The sequence below is a fragment of the Sceloporus undulatus genome, chromosome 5 (genome assembly GCF_019175285.1).
Source record: "Sceloporus undulatus isolate JIND9_A2432 ecotype Alabama chromosome 5, SceUnd_v1.1, whole genome shotgun sequence".
Lineage (NCBI taxonomy): Eukaryota > Metazoa > Chordata > Lepidosauria > Squamata > Phrynosomatidae > Sceloporus > Sceloporus undulatus.
In genome coordinates, this window is record NC_056526.1 from 107,118,148 (window position 1) to 107,137,919 (window position 19,772).

The 19,772-nt window shown below is 39.8% G+C and overlaps 1 protein-coding gene across 4 annotated transcripts in view; it reads left to right on the plus strand.

Annotated features, from left to right (window-relative positions):
* The window catches only part of PACSIN2 (protein kinase C and casein kinase substrate in neurons 2), a 68,966-nt gene that overhangs the window by 23,789 nt on the left and 25,405 nt on the right, over positions 1 to 19,772 (plus strand). For all 4 annotated transcript variants that reach the window (XM_042467590.1, XM_042467592.1, XM_042467593.1 and 1 more), the window contains one exon: positions 12,751 to 12,869. In XM_042467590.1, coding sequence (XP_042323524.1) covers positions 12,810 to 12,869 — 60 coding nt within the window. In that variant the 5' untranslated portion in view covers positions 12,751 to 12,809. The remainder of the gene's footprint in view (positions 1 to 12,750; positions 12,870 to 19,772) is intronic.

Sequence of the window (19,772 nt, forward strand, 5' to 3'; positions counted from 1 at the left end):
TACTACTGGTTGGATTTTGACAGTTGGAGCCCCCCCAGGAGAACAGAGGATGAAGCAATGGCGGTGGTGGAGGAAGCCTGCCTTTAGTATTTGCAACACTTGCTGTGTGTTTTTGTAATATGTTGGATATTTTTTTTCCATTACAGTTTGTGTTAAAATTGAATTCTTAGTAATGCTTTCAGAGTATCAGATCAGTGACTGAAAGGGTAATCTGTGCAACTTGTTCTTTTCAAACACTGTATTTTAAGGAAAACATTGCCACCAAATGTTCCTTCACAAGGGAGGTTGTGGGAATGTGCAGAATGCATCACCCTTTGAACTGTGCTTGAGAGCTCCATTTTAAGTTCTGGTAGGAAGTGAAAACTTCCACATGTAAAAACACTATCAACTCTTTATGTAAGCATTGGTAAGATAGGATGTATGATGGAATCACAGTATTTATGTATGATGGGATCACAACATCGTAATGTCTCTACATGTGAATCCACTGATCTCTTTCAGTAGAGAACCATGAGTCTGAGTAGGTGAACTGCATCTACAGGAATACTCCCTGTGTGATTTTGGATCTAATTTTTCTGTGTTCTATGTTAGGGATGAAAAATTTCCAGAAATGTTGAAGTACTGAGGAAAAAAGTCCCCACCCCCCACTTTGGCAAAAGATAAACCCACAGAAAATTTCAGATTGAAAATCAATACAATACAATATCAGCACTCTTTACAGATTAAAAGTCACTTTGTTGCTTTTGGTACATAAAATAAGTTAACTACAACTTGGTTTGACTTAAAATTGCTATGTTGGATATTAAAAACATGCATTGGTCAGAAAATAATTACCAATTGAATTTACTGGTTTCAGTTTCATTTTTCGTACAGTTGGTTCTGAACTGTAATAAACACGAAGCTATAAGGAAACTTTTTACATTTTTTTCAGAATTAAAGTTTAAAGTTCAAAATCACTCCCAAACAGAAGTAAGAACAAAAAAAACTGTCAACATGAATAAAACAAAGAAAATAACTTTGGCTGCTTTATTCCTGCAAAGTGTTACACAGACATAAAACATTCATTTTCATAAAGAGATCTGAGAAAGGTAACCAGAAACAGGAATTACAGTGGTGTGATACTATACATCACTGCTTCTTAGGCTATATGATATGGGAAAACTAGATTTCCCCCCTTAATGTGCCATGGGCCAGTATCATATTTTGTACCCATTGGCTACAGCTGTTTTGGCCCTACTCTACACCCAATCTTTTTAAAGTAGGGCTGCTATACATAGTCTTGCATGAAACCTTTCTTCCTGAAAAGTTTTAGCAATAATGTAGTGTGAATAAATACGAACACTTTGGCCTGAATACCGTACTTTTGTTTAGTCCAAACTTGAGTAGACTTGTTGAATCAGTTGATGAATGATGAGTCAGCCTGTGGGTCAGAGAGTGACAAAATTCAATCCATGCACCCAAGGGTCAAAATTATTTTTTCTCCCCAAATGCTCTCTAGGGGCATGGGGGTCTTCTCAGCCATTTTAGGCCCAGGAGAGCTCTTTTTCTAAAATAAGGTCAAATGATTTTGGATTGGTGTGGGTGTGTGATGGGGATATGTGGCTTTCAAGACTTCTTTGTAGGCTAATGTGGCCCACTAGCCTCCCACAGTTGCACCACCTCTAATGCAAGCAAGTCTCATTGATTCGGTCAGTTGGTTGTAATTGGGACTAACAACATGATTTAGAATCATAGAGTCGGACGAACACAGAATCAAAGCACTCCAAACAGATGGCCAATCTAGCCTCTGTTTTAAGACCTTCAAATTTAGGATCTTAAAGCATTCATCATTTTAAAAGAAAATATCCCATCACCCATTCATTCTGGAAAAACAAGGCCTTTGGTGGAGAAAAATAACAAAAACCTTTTTTTCTGAATTTTTCCATGTTTTTTTTTTCCTGGCCTTTTGCATCTCTAATCCAAACATAAGGAAATCTCTGCTATTTAGATTCATCACTCTCTCCACGTAAGAAGACTGATAGCATCAGAGACAGAGAGGCTGAGGCTAGTGTGCTTTCCTTTTCATGTGTTGATAGAACATGCTTACATAATGAGTGAACAGAATTACAATGTTAGCTACCCTTCCCAAAGCTCTTTCTGATATCTGTGCATTAGTTTGCTGGGGGCTAGTGCAGTAAACCTGGCTAGATCAGGTTGTGGTTCAGGTGACAAGATGACTGCTCAGGATGAGTAATTCAAGCATGCTTCCAGGCTGGAATTAGTCTTTGTAAACTGTGATCAAGTAAGTTTCTTTCTTTTACATGTTAGTTTCCTCTTCCTCCTCCCAGTCTCTGGAGAAGGAAGTGCTACACAGTGACAGCTCCTGTCATGAGGCAATTATCTGTATTCTTCAAATACAGTTAATAAATCCTAACTGAGAAGTAAAAAATGAAAATAAAAGTGTTGTTAGGGAGAAAGTATTGTCTAGTGTGAAGTGTGTTCTATTCAGTCAAGGATCCTGTGTAAGAACTAATGACACATTGATGTGTATATCATATTTCAATCTAAGTGCTGCCCATCTGTTCAGACTTGGAATTATTCTGACCAAAAATCCACGACAAACTTCAGGTAAATCAGAAAGTTTATTGTAAGGACTTGAGTGGAAGTATTCCTGCCACGTCTTTGTTGAAACTGAGGAGTTCCAAATAGATACAGAACCTTACAATTCCCCAATTCCCTACGTTTCAGCCTTTGATGTAGAATTTCTCTCATTGGTCTGAAGGGGGAAAGGAGGCGGGGATATTGGCCATTTGGTTCCTGGCTCTTCTATCAAGTAGAGATCTAAGGCTGTATACATCTTTGGTTTCAGATTCCCAACAACCCCTCATAAAACTGCCTAACTGCCAAGCACTACGTGACCATCCGGCTTAGTCCTCATGGCGGCATCCCCCCTATTCTCAAAGTGACTGTCTATCTATCTGTCTGTCTATCTATCTATCTATCTATCTTGATCGATCGATCTATCGATCTGTTTTTCTATTTATCTATTTATCTCCTTCCCTCTCTCCCTCTCTTCCTCTCTCTCTATATCTATCTATCTGTCTGTCTGTCTGTCTGTCTGTCTATCTCTCTATCTATCTATCTATCTATCTATCTATCTATCTATCTATCTATCTATCTATCTATCTATCTATCTATCTTTATCTATCTTTATCTATCTTTCTATCTATCTTTATCTATCCTTATCTATCTATCCTTATCTATCCTTATCTATCCTTATCTATCCTTATCTATCCTAATCTAATCTAATCTATACAAACCTCATGGCAGAATACACCCTGAATGCCTGACTGAAGGTGGATTCTGACACAGATCTTACTACAGTGTGATAGATTTCATTTGAGCATCCAGACAGGGAAATGCTTTTTTGTAAAATAATTCTGCATACTTACCAAGATCAGATGGATCTGGTCCCTTTAGGGTCCCAAAGCTCTTGCTTTATGTAAGTACTATAAATATTCTAGATATGTGTTAAGTATAGATAAGTATGTTTGGATATCAGTACTGTATGTTCGAATCATGACTGGAAGGAAGCGTACAGGCAGGGTTTTTTTGGATGGGCTTAACTAGAACTAGTTGTACTATGGATCAGCTGGCTGATCTTGGGCAAACCACACAGTCTAAGCTTTAAAACAGTGATTCCCAAAGTGGGTGGTTGAAGGGTCAAGGGGGTGGCGATGTGGTGGAAAGGAGGCAGCAGGGAGTCTATGAGGGGAAAAGGGGGTGGCAAGAGGGCCTTCAGTCAAAGTATTGGTGTGCAAGAAAGACAAGGGGAACCAGTAGCCTTTAGGACCATGGTAGGCATAAAACATCTTTTCAGGGTTCCCAGAAAACCACCACATGACCTAGCTAATCATTTTGTGTGGTTATGTCTCCCACTCTGTCTGCCTATGTGAGTTCACTCCCTTACAAGCGTCTTTCGCTAGTAGTGACAATAGGGGAACTCATGCGAGGCTGGGGCACAGGGCATCACTTCTGTGGCTTAGAGCAACACCATTTTGGGACAGGCTGGAGCAGAGTTAGAGCACATGGAGATGGGGGAGAAGTGGTGGCAAAAAGGAGCTTGCAAATTTGGGACACTGCTTAAGCTTTGTGAGCTTTGCTGGGACTTGGCTAGCAAGTTGGAGTTGTATTGCTGCTCCTGCTTTCTTTCATCAGACAGGCTAAGAGAAGAGGTAGCAGAAGAAAAAAATTGTGTGAGCGTGGACACTTGAAACTGTTGGGAAGACATGTCTTCCACTCTGAGAGCATTTTGAAAGAACGGGGTATAAACACAACAACAATAGCAATAATAATAGATGATGATGATGATGATGGTGTCTCTGGGGAAGGAATATCTGTCCTGAATTCTTAGAAAGATACCTTTGTCTTGGAGTTGCTCCTGCAGTTAAAATATCTCCCTTTCCTGGTCCACACCAGTCTCCAGTCCAGAGCATGCTGCCTCTGTAAACCCTTTACACCCACAGGCTGCGTCTTTCTTTGCCTGGATGAAGGATTGAAAGTCCCTCCTCTCTGGGGAGAAGCTTCTCCCTTGCAGTGGTCAGCTTGGGAGCAGCATAAGTCAGAACTGACTTGAAAGTACATAAAAATATTTAATGCCAGTCCTAAATGTGTGTGTTCAGAAGTGACTCATCATGTGCTTATTGGCTGTCCTACCCAGTAGGTGTGCATAGAAATGCAACTTCTATTTTCAAGCCTCCTTTCTAATGGTGCCCTTAAACTTAAATTATTATAAATTAATCTTCATCATTTGTTTATTTAAAGTATTTTTGTCCTGCTCCTCAGCCAAAAAAATGTTTCTGGAACAGTTTGCATACACTCAATAAAAATATGGCAGTTTTTCTCACAGGCTTGCAGTCTAAAAAGACAAATGGAAAAATGGGTGGGGAGGAAAGAAGAAAAAAGCAAATAACTTTTTCAGCAGTCCTGAATGGACCTGCTTTCCTTCTCTCCTCTCTCTGTTACAGTCTTTTGGAATGGCTGTTGATGGTAACAGTATGGCTTCCAGCTCATCTCCCTCTGCTAGCACTCTTGAAAGAGGCAGTCATTGTAGCATGTTGGAAGTTTGTGTGGGCATATGGTGAATATGGAATTGAACTTTGTATACCCTTGATCCTGTTAGATATTATCCTGAAGGTCTTACAGTTCTCTAGTTTAGTGTTTCTTAACCTTTTATTCATCACAGACCCCCTTTAAAAACCATTTGTTGCTGTGGGCCACCAGGACTTAACTCAAGATTTAAAATCCTCAAGTGCATCAAACATGGGGGCAGCCTGCACTTCACAAGAATGTTATTATAGCATAGTATAAAGTTTATATAATTCTAGCCCAGAAGGGGAGGCGTGAGAAGCGCAGAGAAGTTTACATGCCCTTTTTGTTTAAATTAATCATATGAATTTGATCACAGTACTGTCAACTACAATTGCCAGAGATGGCTTTCCAGGATCTCCAGGCAAGATCCTTTCCCTACTTGCAGATCCTTGATGTTCCCTGATGGTTTGTCATCCAAGTGTTTAACTAGATTTGACCCTACTTATTTTCAGAAATCGGACGAGACTTGGTCTGTTCAAAGGGGTGGCTTTCTTTCTCAACCCACAACTGGAAGAAGCTACTTGTGGAGGGAAAAGAGTTATACAGGGAGAAAGGAGTGGGCTCTACACTCAGCTCTCCCATACCTTGCCTGATAGGATGGGCATCCTAGTAGCTCACCTTTTTTTCCAAGCCTCTCACTGGAATTATCGTAGCTACACTGGTGGCAACAGAGACTTTTCCTTTCTCCTCTCCTCTGCACTGTTGAACTCTCTGGTTTTGGCCATCACTGTAATTCTTTAAAAATTTGTTTTTGAATTAACAGTTCACAAACACCATGTCCTTCCCAGCAATCTTCAGCTTTCTGAGACTCATCATGATTATACTCCAGTATGTTCAATTCTAGAAACTAAATTCTCTCCTGTTTTTCTTAATACAGTAGAAATGCCAGTGTTCAGTTTCAACTGGCCAGATATAAAGATAGATTAAACAAGGCTGATATCCTTCAAAAATGAATAATTTAAATGTACAAAAGTTTTTAAAAAATGTTTAGAAAGACTTGGTTATTTCAAAAAATGATTTCTTTTAAAAATATGGTTTAGTCTTCAGTTCCACCAAAATGCCAAAGAGAAAGAAATGAAGCAGACAAAATACAATATTATATTAACACAGTAGGCTTCACCTTACATATAAAGCTATCTTTCAGAAGACTAGTTGAGAGAAATGAAGTGAATCTTTGGAGGCCTTTCTTTAATTTTCTTAGAGATGCCTTTAGAGAGTAGCTTCCACAGAGTTTGAAATATTTGTTAGGGAAATAGCATTGCAGCCAGGTAAAATGGTGATCAGGTCCTGCTGTCCAGTCTGTGCTTTTATGTGGCAACTCCAGAGTCACTACAATCAGATATGGGTCTTTGTGATGATCCTTAGATCCCTCTACTAAGAGGAAATTTTGTATCAATTTTGGGGTCCCCAGATTGGCAAAACTTCAGCCTCTGTCTCCTTCATGGGCAGAGAGCTGGTGAATAGGGACTGTTACTTTGCTCTGGCAGCTTAGACGTCCCAGCTCATAACAGTTCTTCAAACCTTCATGGACTCCCTGTGAGAAGATCGTAACAATGCAGGGATCCATGGACCATAGGTTAAAGACCACTGCTCTAGTTCATTAATAGGAAATGGCCACTGGGAACTGTCATTATCTATCATCCTCCAATCTTTCTCAGAGGACTCATACATGATATAGTGAAATGATGTACCTTATGAAGTGGATACCAACCAAGTACTGCCACTGCTAAAGCACACCCTAGAACTCTTGTGCTATCACAGTCATCCTGTGTTTCAGACACCTTATTCTGAGGCAGTTTATGATCATGTTTCAGTTTCATAATGTTCTTGCTGCCCCATAGTTTGTTAGCTTCCTCCCTGTATAATTCTTTTTTACTTACTTGCTTACTACCTCTGGCTGCTTGCCTTTCTGCTTTCAGTATCCAGCCCTATCACAGCAACTGATCTATCTCACTTTATTTGTATACAGCTTTCCTTCCAAAATTGGGGTGCAAGGCAACTTACAAGATAAAAGGGAAAAAAAGAAGTTATAGTGTCTGAGAGCAGCTACAAAGAAGGCCCTCTCCATCATTCTCGCTAAATGTGTCTGTTAAATGCCTCCCTCAGAGAGTGAGCTTGGGCAGGCTCATATGGGAACATACAGTGGTTCAGTTAGCATAACATATAGGAGTTTATAGGTCATAATTCAACACCTTGAATTGCGCATGAAAACAGGGTGACAGCGAAGTGAGCTGTGTTAACAGGAGAGTTATGTGCTCGCATTTTCAATTTTGCTTCAATTATTTGGACCATATGAAGCTTCCAAATGTTCTTGAAGAGCATCCCCATTTACGTTGTATTAATCCAAAATGGATGTAATTAAAGCGTGTATTAAAGTTAGCTCTCAGTATCCATGAATTCTTTCCTCATGGATCCAACCATCCATGGCTTGAAAATACTTTTTTAAAAATTCCATAAAGTAAAGTTTGATGTTGTCATTTTATATAAGGTGCACCGTTATACTATGCCACTGTATTTAATGGTACTTGAACATCCATGTGACTAAGACAGCCATCACTAGGCTGAAGTGGTATAGCTAAAGAAGGAGAGTAGATCTTAAGGTAATGTTTTAAATAGTCTAAAAGAGTAAATAGGTTCCTAGTCCTTTTCAAAAAAAACCAAAACCTTTTCTTCTCCAAAGAGTATCTTGGTTTACTGTTTTTTTTGAAGAGTGCCCATTGTTCAGTTCAACAGTTCACTGAATATAATCCTAAATCTAACACAGAGTTAAGCTTGCTTAAATCCAGTGAGATTAGTTGATCTAAGTATGCCTATATCTGTGCTGGATTTGAGCCTTCACCTTAAAGGAAGAACGTATATTTTATTCTCAGAATGTTAAATGATTTGAAAATGTACTGCCTCAGGGGTTGAAAGGTAAGAGGGCTTACTAATGTTACCCCATATGTATTCTGCATACTAGTATAACCATACTTTTAAAACAATGTGGCTCTTTTTTCTGAAACTGAAGCTAAATGAATGACCATCTTCTTTTAAAAAAATAATGTGGACTGATTTCAAATGTTAACAAGATAGATATCTACTGTTGAAAATTAGGACAAATGCCAAGATCATTTTTCTTGTGCTAAGGAGAGGGTGAAGTCAAATCCTGAAATCAGCTGTGTTAAAGCACTGGCTGTTCTTTTAATCATTATATTGTAGGAGACTAGTATGACTCACTGCTAGCTTAATGTTGGTATTTCAGTATCTTCTTTTTTTGAAGTCCCATGGAAGTAGAGATTTTTCTGGTGTAACTGTTGCTATGACTTCATAATATTTCCTTAAAGATGTTTGTTCCTGCTTTCTCGCTGTGTGGCACTAGTGCTATGTACATACTTTACAATTGATATTATGCCTAAATTTGTATATCCATTAGAAAGTTGTAAATGAAAAAAAACCAACCCTTAATTCTGTGTATTCAGTACACTATTTACTAATCTCAGTTTCCTGTGACATATTAACAGTACGTAGTCATAGGCTGAAATATTAAAGATCATACATATATATCCATAGCCGTATAAAACCTGTAATGTTAAAGAAGGTATTATATACATAGTTTGGAAACTTTGCTTTTTCCCAGCACCAAATAACTAAGTAAACAATATCTAAAACTACCATTTTGAAAGTATTAGGTTTCCCCACCCCAAACAACTACACTTTACCCTCTTATTCACTAAAGCAATTAGTGAGCTAAATAATTGGCTTCCATCTTTGCAGCGACTTATATACCTTTATTTCTGTTAAATATTGCTTTATTAAAACTGTTTTGATAAACCTCACTTTGTAATCAGCCTATTCAGGGAGAAACATATATAATGTAGATAAGTAACAAATTTTGTTGTTAAAGCCTTGTTCATGCAATATTACAGTGAGACAATGGCCTGAGGTTGGGGTGATTTTTTTTTTTAACTAACTCTTGGAGGGTATCCTTGCTTATTGCCTTTAGGATGTTGTATGTTACTTCAGAGACTTTATATCAGAGGTCGGCAACCTACGGCCCGCGGGCCGGATCTGGCCCGGCGAGGCCTTGGGACCGGCCCCAGCCCGGTCCTGCCGCCGATTGCCGCCCCCGCCGCAGCTTCCACGCCGCTCTGGGCGCCATTTTGAGTTCAGCCCCCCAGTTGTCTGAGGGACAGCAACCCGGCCCCTGGCTCAAAAAGGTTGCCTACCCCTGCTTTATATGGTTCTTCAGAAACTTAATGTCATGGGAGCATTCCCAGGCAACATGTGTCAGATCATGCACCAAATACTGTTTTGTTTGAGGAGGTGGGAGTTGGGTAAGATTGAAGGGACAGAGGGCATTGCTTTAAGCTCTTCCTCATAATATCATGTAGCACCTTTGTAGCATCCATTTTGACATTGGAGCTTATCGCACAGGAAATCCAGGCTGGGATAGACACGGGTTGTAACCATCTGGATTTTATCGCACCTCTGGGAGGAGTATCCATCTTGGGCTTCTCCAGCAGCTTTTCAAGAATGGGAACATTGCATTCATGAAAAGCTGCTGGAAAAGCCTGGGTTGGATATGGGCTGCCTATTGCCCGGGCTCCTGGCAGTGCGATACGATCCGTTCCAGACGGGTATGACCCACATCTATCCTGGCACGTATTTCCTGTGCAATAATCTCCTTTGTCCATGCAAAGGAAGGAGCAAAGCCCCTGCTTGCATGCTGAATGATGAATCGCCCTCTTGTTTCTAATAGTGACAATAAGGATTTTCCCTATATGGCTTCCAAATAGAGAATATAGGCAGGAGAATAATGTTCCTACCAGAGATCAGAGGTTAATAAGGAGATTCCTTAGCACACTCATCTGGTGAAATTTGCCTTGCAAATAGGCTTCTCTTACAAATAGTTTACTAGTCTATCCAACCTGGCAGTCTATATTGCTACAGTTGACTATGAAATGAAAATGATTTGAGATGACAATTATGTCCAGTTCACAAAATTGCCCTTGTCAGTTCATATGGAAGCAATTCTAGCTTTGCATAGGGTAGGAGGAAACAAACCTGCTGAAGAATATTTGTTTACTCTAAACAGTAATCTATGTGCAATGGAGATGGGATGCTTAGAGCATTGACCTTCAAATGTTTTTCAATTGCTTCATATCATTATTTATTATCTCTAGTGTGTGTGCTTTTGTGTGTGTTTATATTCCACAATTTAGCTGTCTACTTCATATATTTTTTGCTCATGCATGCTGTTCAGCAAATTCATTTTTATGGTGTCATTGAACTCTCTCTTTTGTCAGTTGCTCTTTAAAGCAGATGATGATAAGATGGCACAGCACTCTTGGGTTTCTGACGTGAAAGGAAAATGTTATTCTGAATAAGGTGTACAAGAGGGGGCAGAATTCATTTGGCACACTTGTCAGTAGCATTTGCCAGAGATTCCAGCTTTCTTCATGCATGTAGCACAGTGTGTGGGAAGAGTTCCAGATCTGTAACTGTTGAAATAATTACAAGCATGCTGGGTGCTATTGTGTGTGTTTGTTGTTGTTAACTGTGCCTGAGTTGATCTTGACTCATGATGACCCTATGGATGAGACATCTCCAAGACCCTCTGTCCTCCACTGCTCTGCTTAATTCCTGCAACCCCATACCTCTTTAATAGAGTCCATCCATCTGGCATGTGGCCTTCCTTTCTTGCTACTTCCCTCCACCGTTCCTAGCATTATTGTTTTTTCCCAATGAGTCCTTCCTCCTCATGATGTGTCCGAAGTACGACAGCCTCAGTTTGGTCATTTTGGCTTCTAAAGAGGTTTTCAGCTTGATCTGCTCTAGGACCCATTTGTTTGTCCTTTTGGCTGTCCATGGGATCCTCAGCACTCTTCTCTAGCACCACATCTCAAATGAAGTGATTTTTTCCCCTATCTTCTCAACTGTCCAGCTCTCACAGCCATACATGGTAATAGGGAATATGATGGCTTGTATGAGTCTAACTGTTGTGCTCAGTTATATATCTTTACATTTTAGAATCTTTTCTAATTCATAGGCACGCTCTCCATTCTTAAACTTCGTCTGATCTCCTAACTGCAGTCTCCATTTCTGTCAATGTTTGATCCCAGGTATAGGAATTCTTTTACTATTTCTATTTCTTCATTGTCTAGGTTGAACTTGTGAAGGTCCTCAGTGGTAATTATTTTTGTTTTCTTTATATTCACCATTAAGACTGCCTTTGCATTTTCTTCTTTGATCTTCCTTAGTAGGTGTTCCAGATCTTTGAGGTTTTCTGTTAGTGCTATGGTGTCATCTGCATGTCTTAGATTGTTCATGTTCCTTCCTCCTATTTTCACTCCTCATTCTTCTGTGTCCAAGCCTGCTTTTCTTATAATATGTTCTGTATACAAGTTGAACAGATAGTCACTTCTTTCCACAAATCCTGGTCAGTGGATTTTCCTCTACTGTACTTGTACAGTACTGCTCTGGCTGCTTTCATACTGTCGCCGCATACAGCGGGGATGTGTCCACGACCATTTTTGAGCTTCCCCCACCATATGCGGCGGCCGCAGATTCTCCAGTCCTGCTCGGAAGTTTCAGCACCTGGCGTATAAGACGACACCCGACTTTTGAGAAGATTTTCCTGGGTTAAAAAGTAGTCTTATATGCCAGAAAATATAGTATCTAGATATTGCTATTCCTTAATCTTGCTTTTCACTTTTTTGTTTCACTTGCTTCAGTAGTTCCAAATCTTTGCTATTTTCTGTTAGTAGGAAGATGTCATTTGTATATCTTAAATTGCTGATGTTTTTTCCTCTAAATTTAATCCAGCTTTCTCTTTAGTATGTTCAGTGTGTAAATGAAAACGCGAGAGTGATAAAATGCAGCCTTATCGGACCCCCTTGCCAAATCTTTTTTTCCATATTCTGCCCTCAAAGTGGCATCTTGAGCTGAATATAGGTTATGCATCAGGACAATAAAATGTTGTGTGATACACATTTTAAGAACAATCTGTGGCTTTTCATGATATAAAGAATCAAAGGGTTGCTTATAATGTATAAAACAGACTGATTTTCTTTAATTTTTTTGTGCTCTTTATTATCCAAGGTATGTTTACAATATGATCTCTAGTGATTCTTCTTTTTCTGAACCCAATTTGGGCCTCTGACATTTCTCACTCCATATATGACAAAACTCTTTTTTGTAAAATTTTGAGTAATACTTTGCCTGCCTGAGAGACTCATTCAGTTGCTCAGTGGCTACTATAACCCCTGGTGTTCTCTTTTTTGAGGACTGGAATATATGTTGAGTGTTTCTGATCTGCTGGTTATTATTTTGTTTTCCATATTTGTTGGTGAATTTTAGTTAGAATTTGAATGGATTCTGTCTGTGATGGAGTGGTTTGAGCATTAGCCTGTGACTCTGGGGGGCAGGTTGCAAATTCATGTTTCAGCTTAATCTGAATATAAACCCCGGACAATGTTTTTGGCATTTAATTTTTGTCCTGTACTTTAAGGGGGGCAGGGTTGGAATTATATCTGGCAAAGATCTAAAACCTAAAATAAATATGACAAAGATTTATCTTGATTGTATTAGTGAATAAGCTCAGTTCTTACTCTAGCCAATCTCTTTGCTTACTCCCTACAGACTTTGAAGAACTGTTTTATTTGAAGAAACAGACACCGGATTGCAAGCAGCACGTTGAGATGTCTGGCTCGTACGATGATTCTGTTGGAGTAGAGGTTTCCAGTGATAGCTTCTGGGAGGTAAAGTGCAAAAAAGCAACAGCATACATTTTGGTACATTAGGACTCTGATGGTTGAGAGATATTGATTGGCCTATGTACTCCAGATGCTTCAGATAACAACTCCTAGCCTTATTGAAATTGAAATCCCAAACGTCTAGGAGGCACTAGGTATGGAGAAGGCTGCTGTATAAACTTGTAATTCTTTAAAAAATGATAAGAAGGTGAACATTTCTATGCATTATGAAATGTCTGTTACACCTAAGTCTGAATTCTTAAATTAGAAAAAGTAGAGGAAAACTTTGATAGCTGCAGTCAAGTGTCCACTTTGTATTTTAAAATTCTTGTCAGGTTTCCCCACCTTAATTTCACACCATCACACAATTATAAGAAAAAGGCTTCTGCTCTGAAAACTTGTCTGCCTTCCACTCCTCTTCAATGCTCACAGAAGGCAATATACAGAGTGAGAGGTACTGTTTGAAGCAAACATGGCTTGCCTTAGTTTGGACATTGCCATCTGAGACTGGGGATGAGAAGCAGATGAGAGAGGATATGAGTTTGTGTTTGCCTGGATATGACTCCCCCTCCCCCAACTCTATGTGGTGGTTAACTTGTGCAGACTTGGACTTGCAGAGCCTTAGATTTGTGTCTCGATAAAACATGGTTACATTTGTGATGATTCATGAAGTCTTATGTGCAGTTTTGGCAAATTGCTGTTCATTGCCAATATCCAGTGGTGTATTTCCATTTTCAGCTCAAGCAGAATTTGGTATTTCATCTACTTCTACAGCCCTCTGCATTGGCAGAACCATGTGCCATATGGTTTTGAGATCTCTAGAGCAGATTTTAGGTGTATGGGGGACTGCAGAAAGAAGGGAGAGTGTTGATTCTAGAAAAAGGAGTAGTGGCACATGACTGGATCCTGAGTTGTATAATTTATATCCATAGGTTTGTTGCAAGGATCAGATTAGAATGTTTGTGTAAGCCACCAAAGCCACTGAGAAAGATACAAATATAACATTAGAAATGAATACTTATTTCACTGTATCAATAAATAACAATGGCAGCAACCCTGTTGAAATTTCTCATAGTATTAAGTGATGCCTCTCTGAAATGTGAGACTGAATGTACAGGTATACTTAAACTAAAATGAGATAATGTTTCTTCCACTGTGAAAAAGTACCTTTTGTGCTTTCAGCCACATGGAAAACTTGACTGATGTCCTCCTGGTCTGCAGGATCTGCTATAATTAGTTTCTAAGCTTTGGGGGAAAGCCCATCGAGAGATATGTACAGTGGACCCTTGCCTTACGCGGGGGATCCATTCTGGACCCCCCAAGTAAGGCAAATTCCGCGTATGCTTGAGCCCCATTAACTTGAATGGGGCTCGTGTGTGTGGTGGTGTGGCAGCACGCAAGCCCGCACCATGGGCACACACCCCCTATTTATCTAAATGGGATGCGCACGTAAGCTCAAAACCACGTATAGCACACTCGCGTATAACGAGGGTGCACTGTATTATGGAGCATTTTCTTACCATGAATTTCATAGGGTTTTCTTAGAGAAGGCATACTCAGAGGTACTTTTGTCAGTTTCTTCCTCTGAAATATAGCCACAGTGTCTGATATTCCTTGGCAGTGTCCCATCCAAGTACTAATCAGGACTGACCTTACCTAGCTTCCAATAACAGACAGGAGCTGGTGCTTTTAGAGTATTTAGGCCCCCTGCCCAAGCTTTAGTTTCCTAAAGATTTTGTAAAATGGTGTAATGGAAAGTGTTGTTTTTTTATGTTCAGGTCTATATAGTGTCAGACTGCACAAAAGGTACAGTGTAGAGATGTAAACTTTCTTGAAATTTTGAGGACATTGAAAGAAACTGTTTCTTGGATTATTTTTAGGGAGGAATGTAAAATTGAATTGCAGGGAAATTTTGAGGAAAAATACAAAATACTGTTTAGCACATACATCTATTAATCTATGTATATTTATCTATTGCAGATCAAAAGTCCCTTATTTAAGAATGTAATATTATATATAACATGGTTTACATATAGAATTATCATGTTTTAATGTGTTCAATTTTAAAGTATAGTTTATTCAGATAAAACAAATATACTAACTATGTTTACTTTTAAATGTGCTTAGTTCAGCATTTCTAAATCCAAGTGGTTGTCTGAATACATGGACAGCTCAATGGCTGATGGTAATGTGGGGGCCAGCAGCAACCAAGAGAGCGTTGTTTTGCTAACTTATGACAAGTCTGAGAAAGTTAAAGATGAAGCCATCACCATTCCAGTATAACAAAGAAAGTTATGTATTCTTAACCCCACAGTGTCAACTAGTAGGTACAGACAGCACTTGTTTTCAGAATATGAGCTTTAGAAATGGGTGGGTGGGGGGAGCTAACAAAGGAAATTACTAATTTTAAGTAAAGTTTCTCTATAACTAGTTTGATTTTCTAACCTGCCGCAGCCAAATCTTTCTGATGTTTCTGATCTATCATTTTTATTATTTTCACGTATGTCTAAAAACCCAAGGCTTCCTGAATTGAAACAAGTTTCTGTGATTTTTCATATATCAGTTCTTACTTGACCTGATGTATTTCTAAACTTTAGATCATTTTTTTCACAACCTGCTGAAGCTGAAGGAATCTGAACAGTTGGAGAGGAAAGGTCAGATATTAATAGTGTCTTGAATATTTTACTCGTCTTTAAAAATAGAAAAGAAAAAACCAAAAAGGTTCATAGGGGGATAGTTAGGGGGAATATTTCCCCCTTCCAGATTTTTTTCCCTCTAGGCTTTCACATACTTAATTAGATCATTGTTAGTTCCCTGCAACACTCTAGTTGATTACAGTGGAGAATGAAAAGTTGACTAGATGCTCCTGTGGTTTGATGTAACAGTGTCTCTCTTAATATAGGTTTTTGCAGTGATATTCAAATGTTCATAATTATCTATGATCTAATATGTTTCCAATAGTATAATCCCGTGATTCCCAAACTCTGGCCTTCCAGGTGTTTTGGAATTTGGCTCCCAGAATTCCAGACCATTGGCGAAGATGGATGTGGCTTCTAGGAGCTGAAGTCCAAAACACCTGGAGCACCAAATTTTGGGAATCGCTGTAACCAAATCAGTATTTTTTGTAAAACTAATCTGAAAAGCTGATATTTTAAAAATGAAAGCTTCATCTGGTTGTAAATATTAAGATTATGGCTCAGTACATACTTCCCTTTGTGGTGCCCTCGTCACGTGCGAGGGAGCCCCCACACGCCCCTCAACCCTCGCACGTGTCGAGGGTGTAACAATGGCGGTGCCCTGTATACATGGGCACCACCATTGTTACCTAAGTGTCGTGCGGCGTCCACGCGCCACCATGAGTCACTTATGTAACGACTGCACTAGTGGCACACTTGTTACGCCACCTCTGCGGCGTAAAAAGAACCCACTTTTTGTGGGATCTTTTTCTGCCAGTGGGAAGCCATGCTGTTTGGCGGCTGAGGCTTCCCTCCGGTGGAAAAATAGACATTGGCAGGCCGCACTTTTTGAGCAGTCTGTACCGCGCCTATATCAGCAAGAATGAGTCTTTGGTAACTCTGAATGGTGTAAAATATTTTTTAAGCTTATAGCAAGGAATAGTCCCCTTTTTGAGGGAGAGGGAAAATCACATGATTAAATCGAGTCTTTCTGATCAGCAATTTAAATCTAGATTTAAATCAAATTGATTTAAATCAAATTCACCCTGCTTTGAAGTCCTGTTGATCCTGGCATTTATTAGCTGCATTTTGTTCAATGTATTCGAGAGGGTTCTCCTATGAAAAAGATGGAACTTTTTAGTGTTAAAGACTCCTTTTAGCCATACTTGTGACATATAAAAATACAATGAAGCATTTGCCATGTTGTCATAGGTGAGAAGGATTTATATCCAGGCAGATGAGTAGACTGCTGAAAGTAGAACAGTGCCCCACTCACTCTGCAAAATAAGAAAACCCTTTTTCAGAATCATGGGCAGACCTTCCCCAACATGTCCTTCTAAATCTTTATTTGTGTCCTGCTATGAAATAGGGCTTAAATGATTTTGAGCCAAGATATTTTCTCTAGTCGCAAGCTCAAACAAGGGCCTTATATCTGCCTTGTCAGTCTGTAGATGGCTTTGCACAAGGGATAACTGTTCAATGAAATCTACACTTGCATGTGTAGCCTTGGCTGTTAGACCACAATGTCTTATAGTTACAATGGCAGGCCAAGAGCTGATCCAAGAGCCTCTCATGAAAATATTTGCAAAAATGTATTTGGTGTGGGCTTTGTAGCATGTATTAACTTATACATCAACACATTGTTTTCCTTTCCATCCTTGGTTTTTCAACTAGAAATTTCTCACCTTGTAAAGACATTGTTAAATAGATTTGTATATTAGGCATGTAATTGTCATGTATATACTAATGTCAGCAGGGTTTTAAATAATAGACAGAATAATAGAATTATACAGTTGGAAGGGATCACCAGAGCCATCCATTCCAATTCACTGCCATGCAGGAACACATAATCAAACCACCCCTCAGAGATGGCCATCCAGCCTCTGTTTAAAGACCTCCAAAGAAGGAGACTCTACCACTCTCCTAGGGAGTGTGTTCCACTGTCGAAACTCTGTGTAAAGGAAAAAATGTGTATGCTCAAACCCCTAGAAGTAATAGGGCTTGTGCATGCACTGTGTTGTGGGGCACGCGCCATGAGCACGTGCCCATTACCATATATACTCATGTATAAGTCGACCTCATGTATAAGTTGAGGGAAGGTTTCAGGGTCAAAATCCTGGATTTTGATATGACCCGTGGATAAGTCAAGGGTAAAATGTATGGGGCCATAAGGAAGGATGGAAAAGGGGAAATACCACTTCCGTCCCTCCGTCTCCTTCTCTGGACCTCTAGGAAGCAAGTGGAATTAAATGGAGAGTTGTTTCCACAGAAAGCAACGGCTTGCAAATGGACCAGGCAAGTGCTTTTCAATGGGGAGCATTTTTAGTTATTTCCATGCCAGAAGTTACATTCAAGAAATGCAGATCACTCAAAAATTATATGTGGTATATAAAATGAGTCCGCATAATCAGTGGGCAGATCTTTTGTATGTGTTCATGTAAGACCAGTTTTTTTACATAAATAAAGGAGAGGCCACTACTATCTGTGCCGTGTCACTTATGCATACATCCCACCTCTCCTGTGCTGTTGTTCTTGCTTATGCTATTGCCATAATGTTTGGGGGGCTATGAATTAGGTGAAGCAAGTGGGATAGCTCTGGGGTGTGTTACAATCAGTATCAGCCAGCATGGCATTGTAGTTTGGCAGTTGGACTAAGACTCTGGAGACCAGAGTCTGAATCCCTGTTCCACCATGGAAAACCAGTGGGTGACCTTGAGCAAGTAACACATTGTAAGCATCAAAAAATCCCGTGATAGGTTCACCTTAAGGTTACCATAAATTGGAATTGACTTAGGCGGGATACAAACCGGTCTGCCGCCACCGCCGGTTAGTCCGCAGGGGAGCCGGAGCCTTCACACGGTGTGGCTCCCTTGCGGACCGAAAAAGAAGCTCCAAAATGGAGCTTCTTTTAGAGTCGCGTTTGCGACGTAGCGAGGCGCCAGGGGCGCACTCGCTACATCACAAAGGACGCGACGCGTACAGATGCTCAGCGTCCGATACGCAAAGATGGCGCTGGCCATGTAGAAGGGCCGGCGCCATCTTGTACGGACGGAGTCCGTATTAGGCCCAGGGGCGTCTAGAAGAGACGCCCCCTTTTTAAAATGGGACGTCCTCCGGACGTCCCAAATGCCGGTTTGTAACCGGCCATAGAGACATACAACAGCAACAGAAGAGCAACAGAGTACTTTGGTCTTGGAGAATCAAAGACAGAAAGAACTCAAAAAGAGGGTGAGCACAGGATTCCTACACTGTGAAGTGATTTTAATTATTGTTACTGTTGTAAACCATGCTCAGAGTTAAAGGAATTAACCTCATGGGAAGGTTGCTGTGGACTTCTAGAATGCACACCTTTATTTCTGCTGCAGAAATGAACTTACTCTTTTCCTATATAACATCCAGGGGAAGCCATGTTGGCCATATAGCAAGCCCAATAAAAAATCCACCAAACAGTCCTAAAGTGAGAAAATTCTGGGATGCAGTTCTCTATCAAATTTGATGTATCACTGATCAAACCATAAATTTCTGTCCAGTTCTGCTTTTGCTTTCTGTATTTGCTAAGGTAATTTTAACTCGAAACATAGGAAACTGATATTTTTTCTTAATACTGCTGCCAGATTAGAGCTAGCCAAATGTCGGATGTCAGGTGACCTCTCCATTGAGAACTGGTGGTCTAGAATTTGGGGTAAGTGGTTGATGGAGAAACTGCTACGATGAGGTTTTGCATTGGCCACAAAAGGACTGACGCATTTCAAGAAGACTGGATGATCTTTATTGACTATGTTAATCCTCACTCCCACCGGATCCAACCTCCTGCTTCACAGATTGATTTTTGGACGGACACTCTACACCTTGATAAACCAGAATTTCTGGCTCTTGCTGCAAACTAATTTTTTATATTCTGCTACAGAATAACTATTCATCAGATACATGCCCATGACCCTTGTAGTTAGTTGCTGCTGCTGCTGTTTTTCTCATTGTTCTACAGAACTCATGTGTTTTATTGTAAAAACTCAATAAAAATTTAATTGGGGGGGGGGGGGGAAATCCAACAAACAGTGATACCTTTATTGGCCAACCAAAATGTGCAATATACATGTTGCAAACTTTCGAAGCTTCATTGCCTTCTTCATCAGGCAAGGTGTTACAAATCAAACAGGAGAAAAAAATAGGCCTGCATTGCTAATAAAGGTAACTCTTTTCTTGCTTGTGTTGCCTCTGCTAATTTGGACCTTTT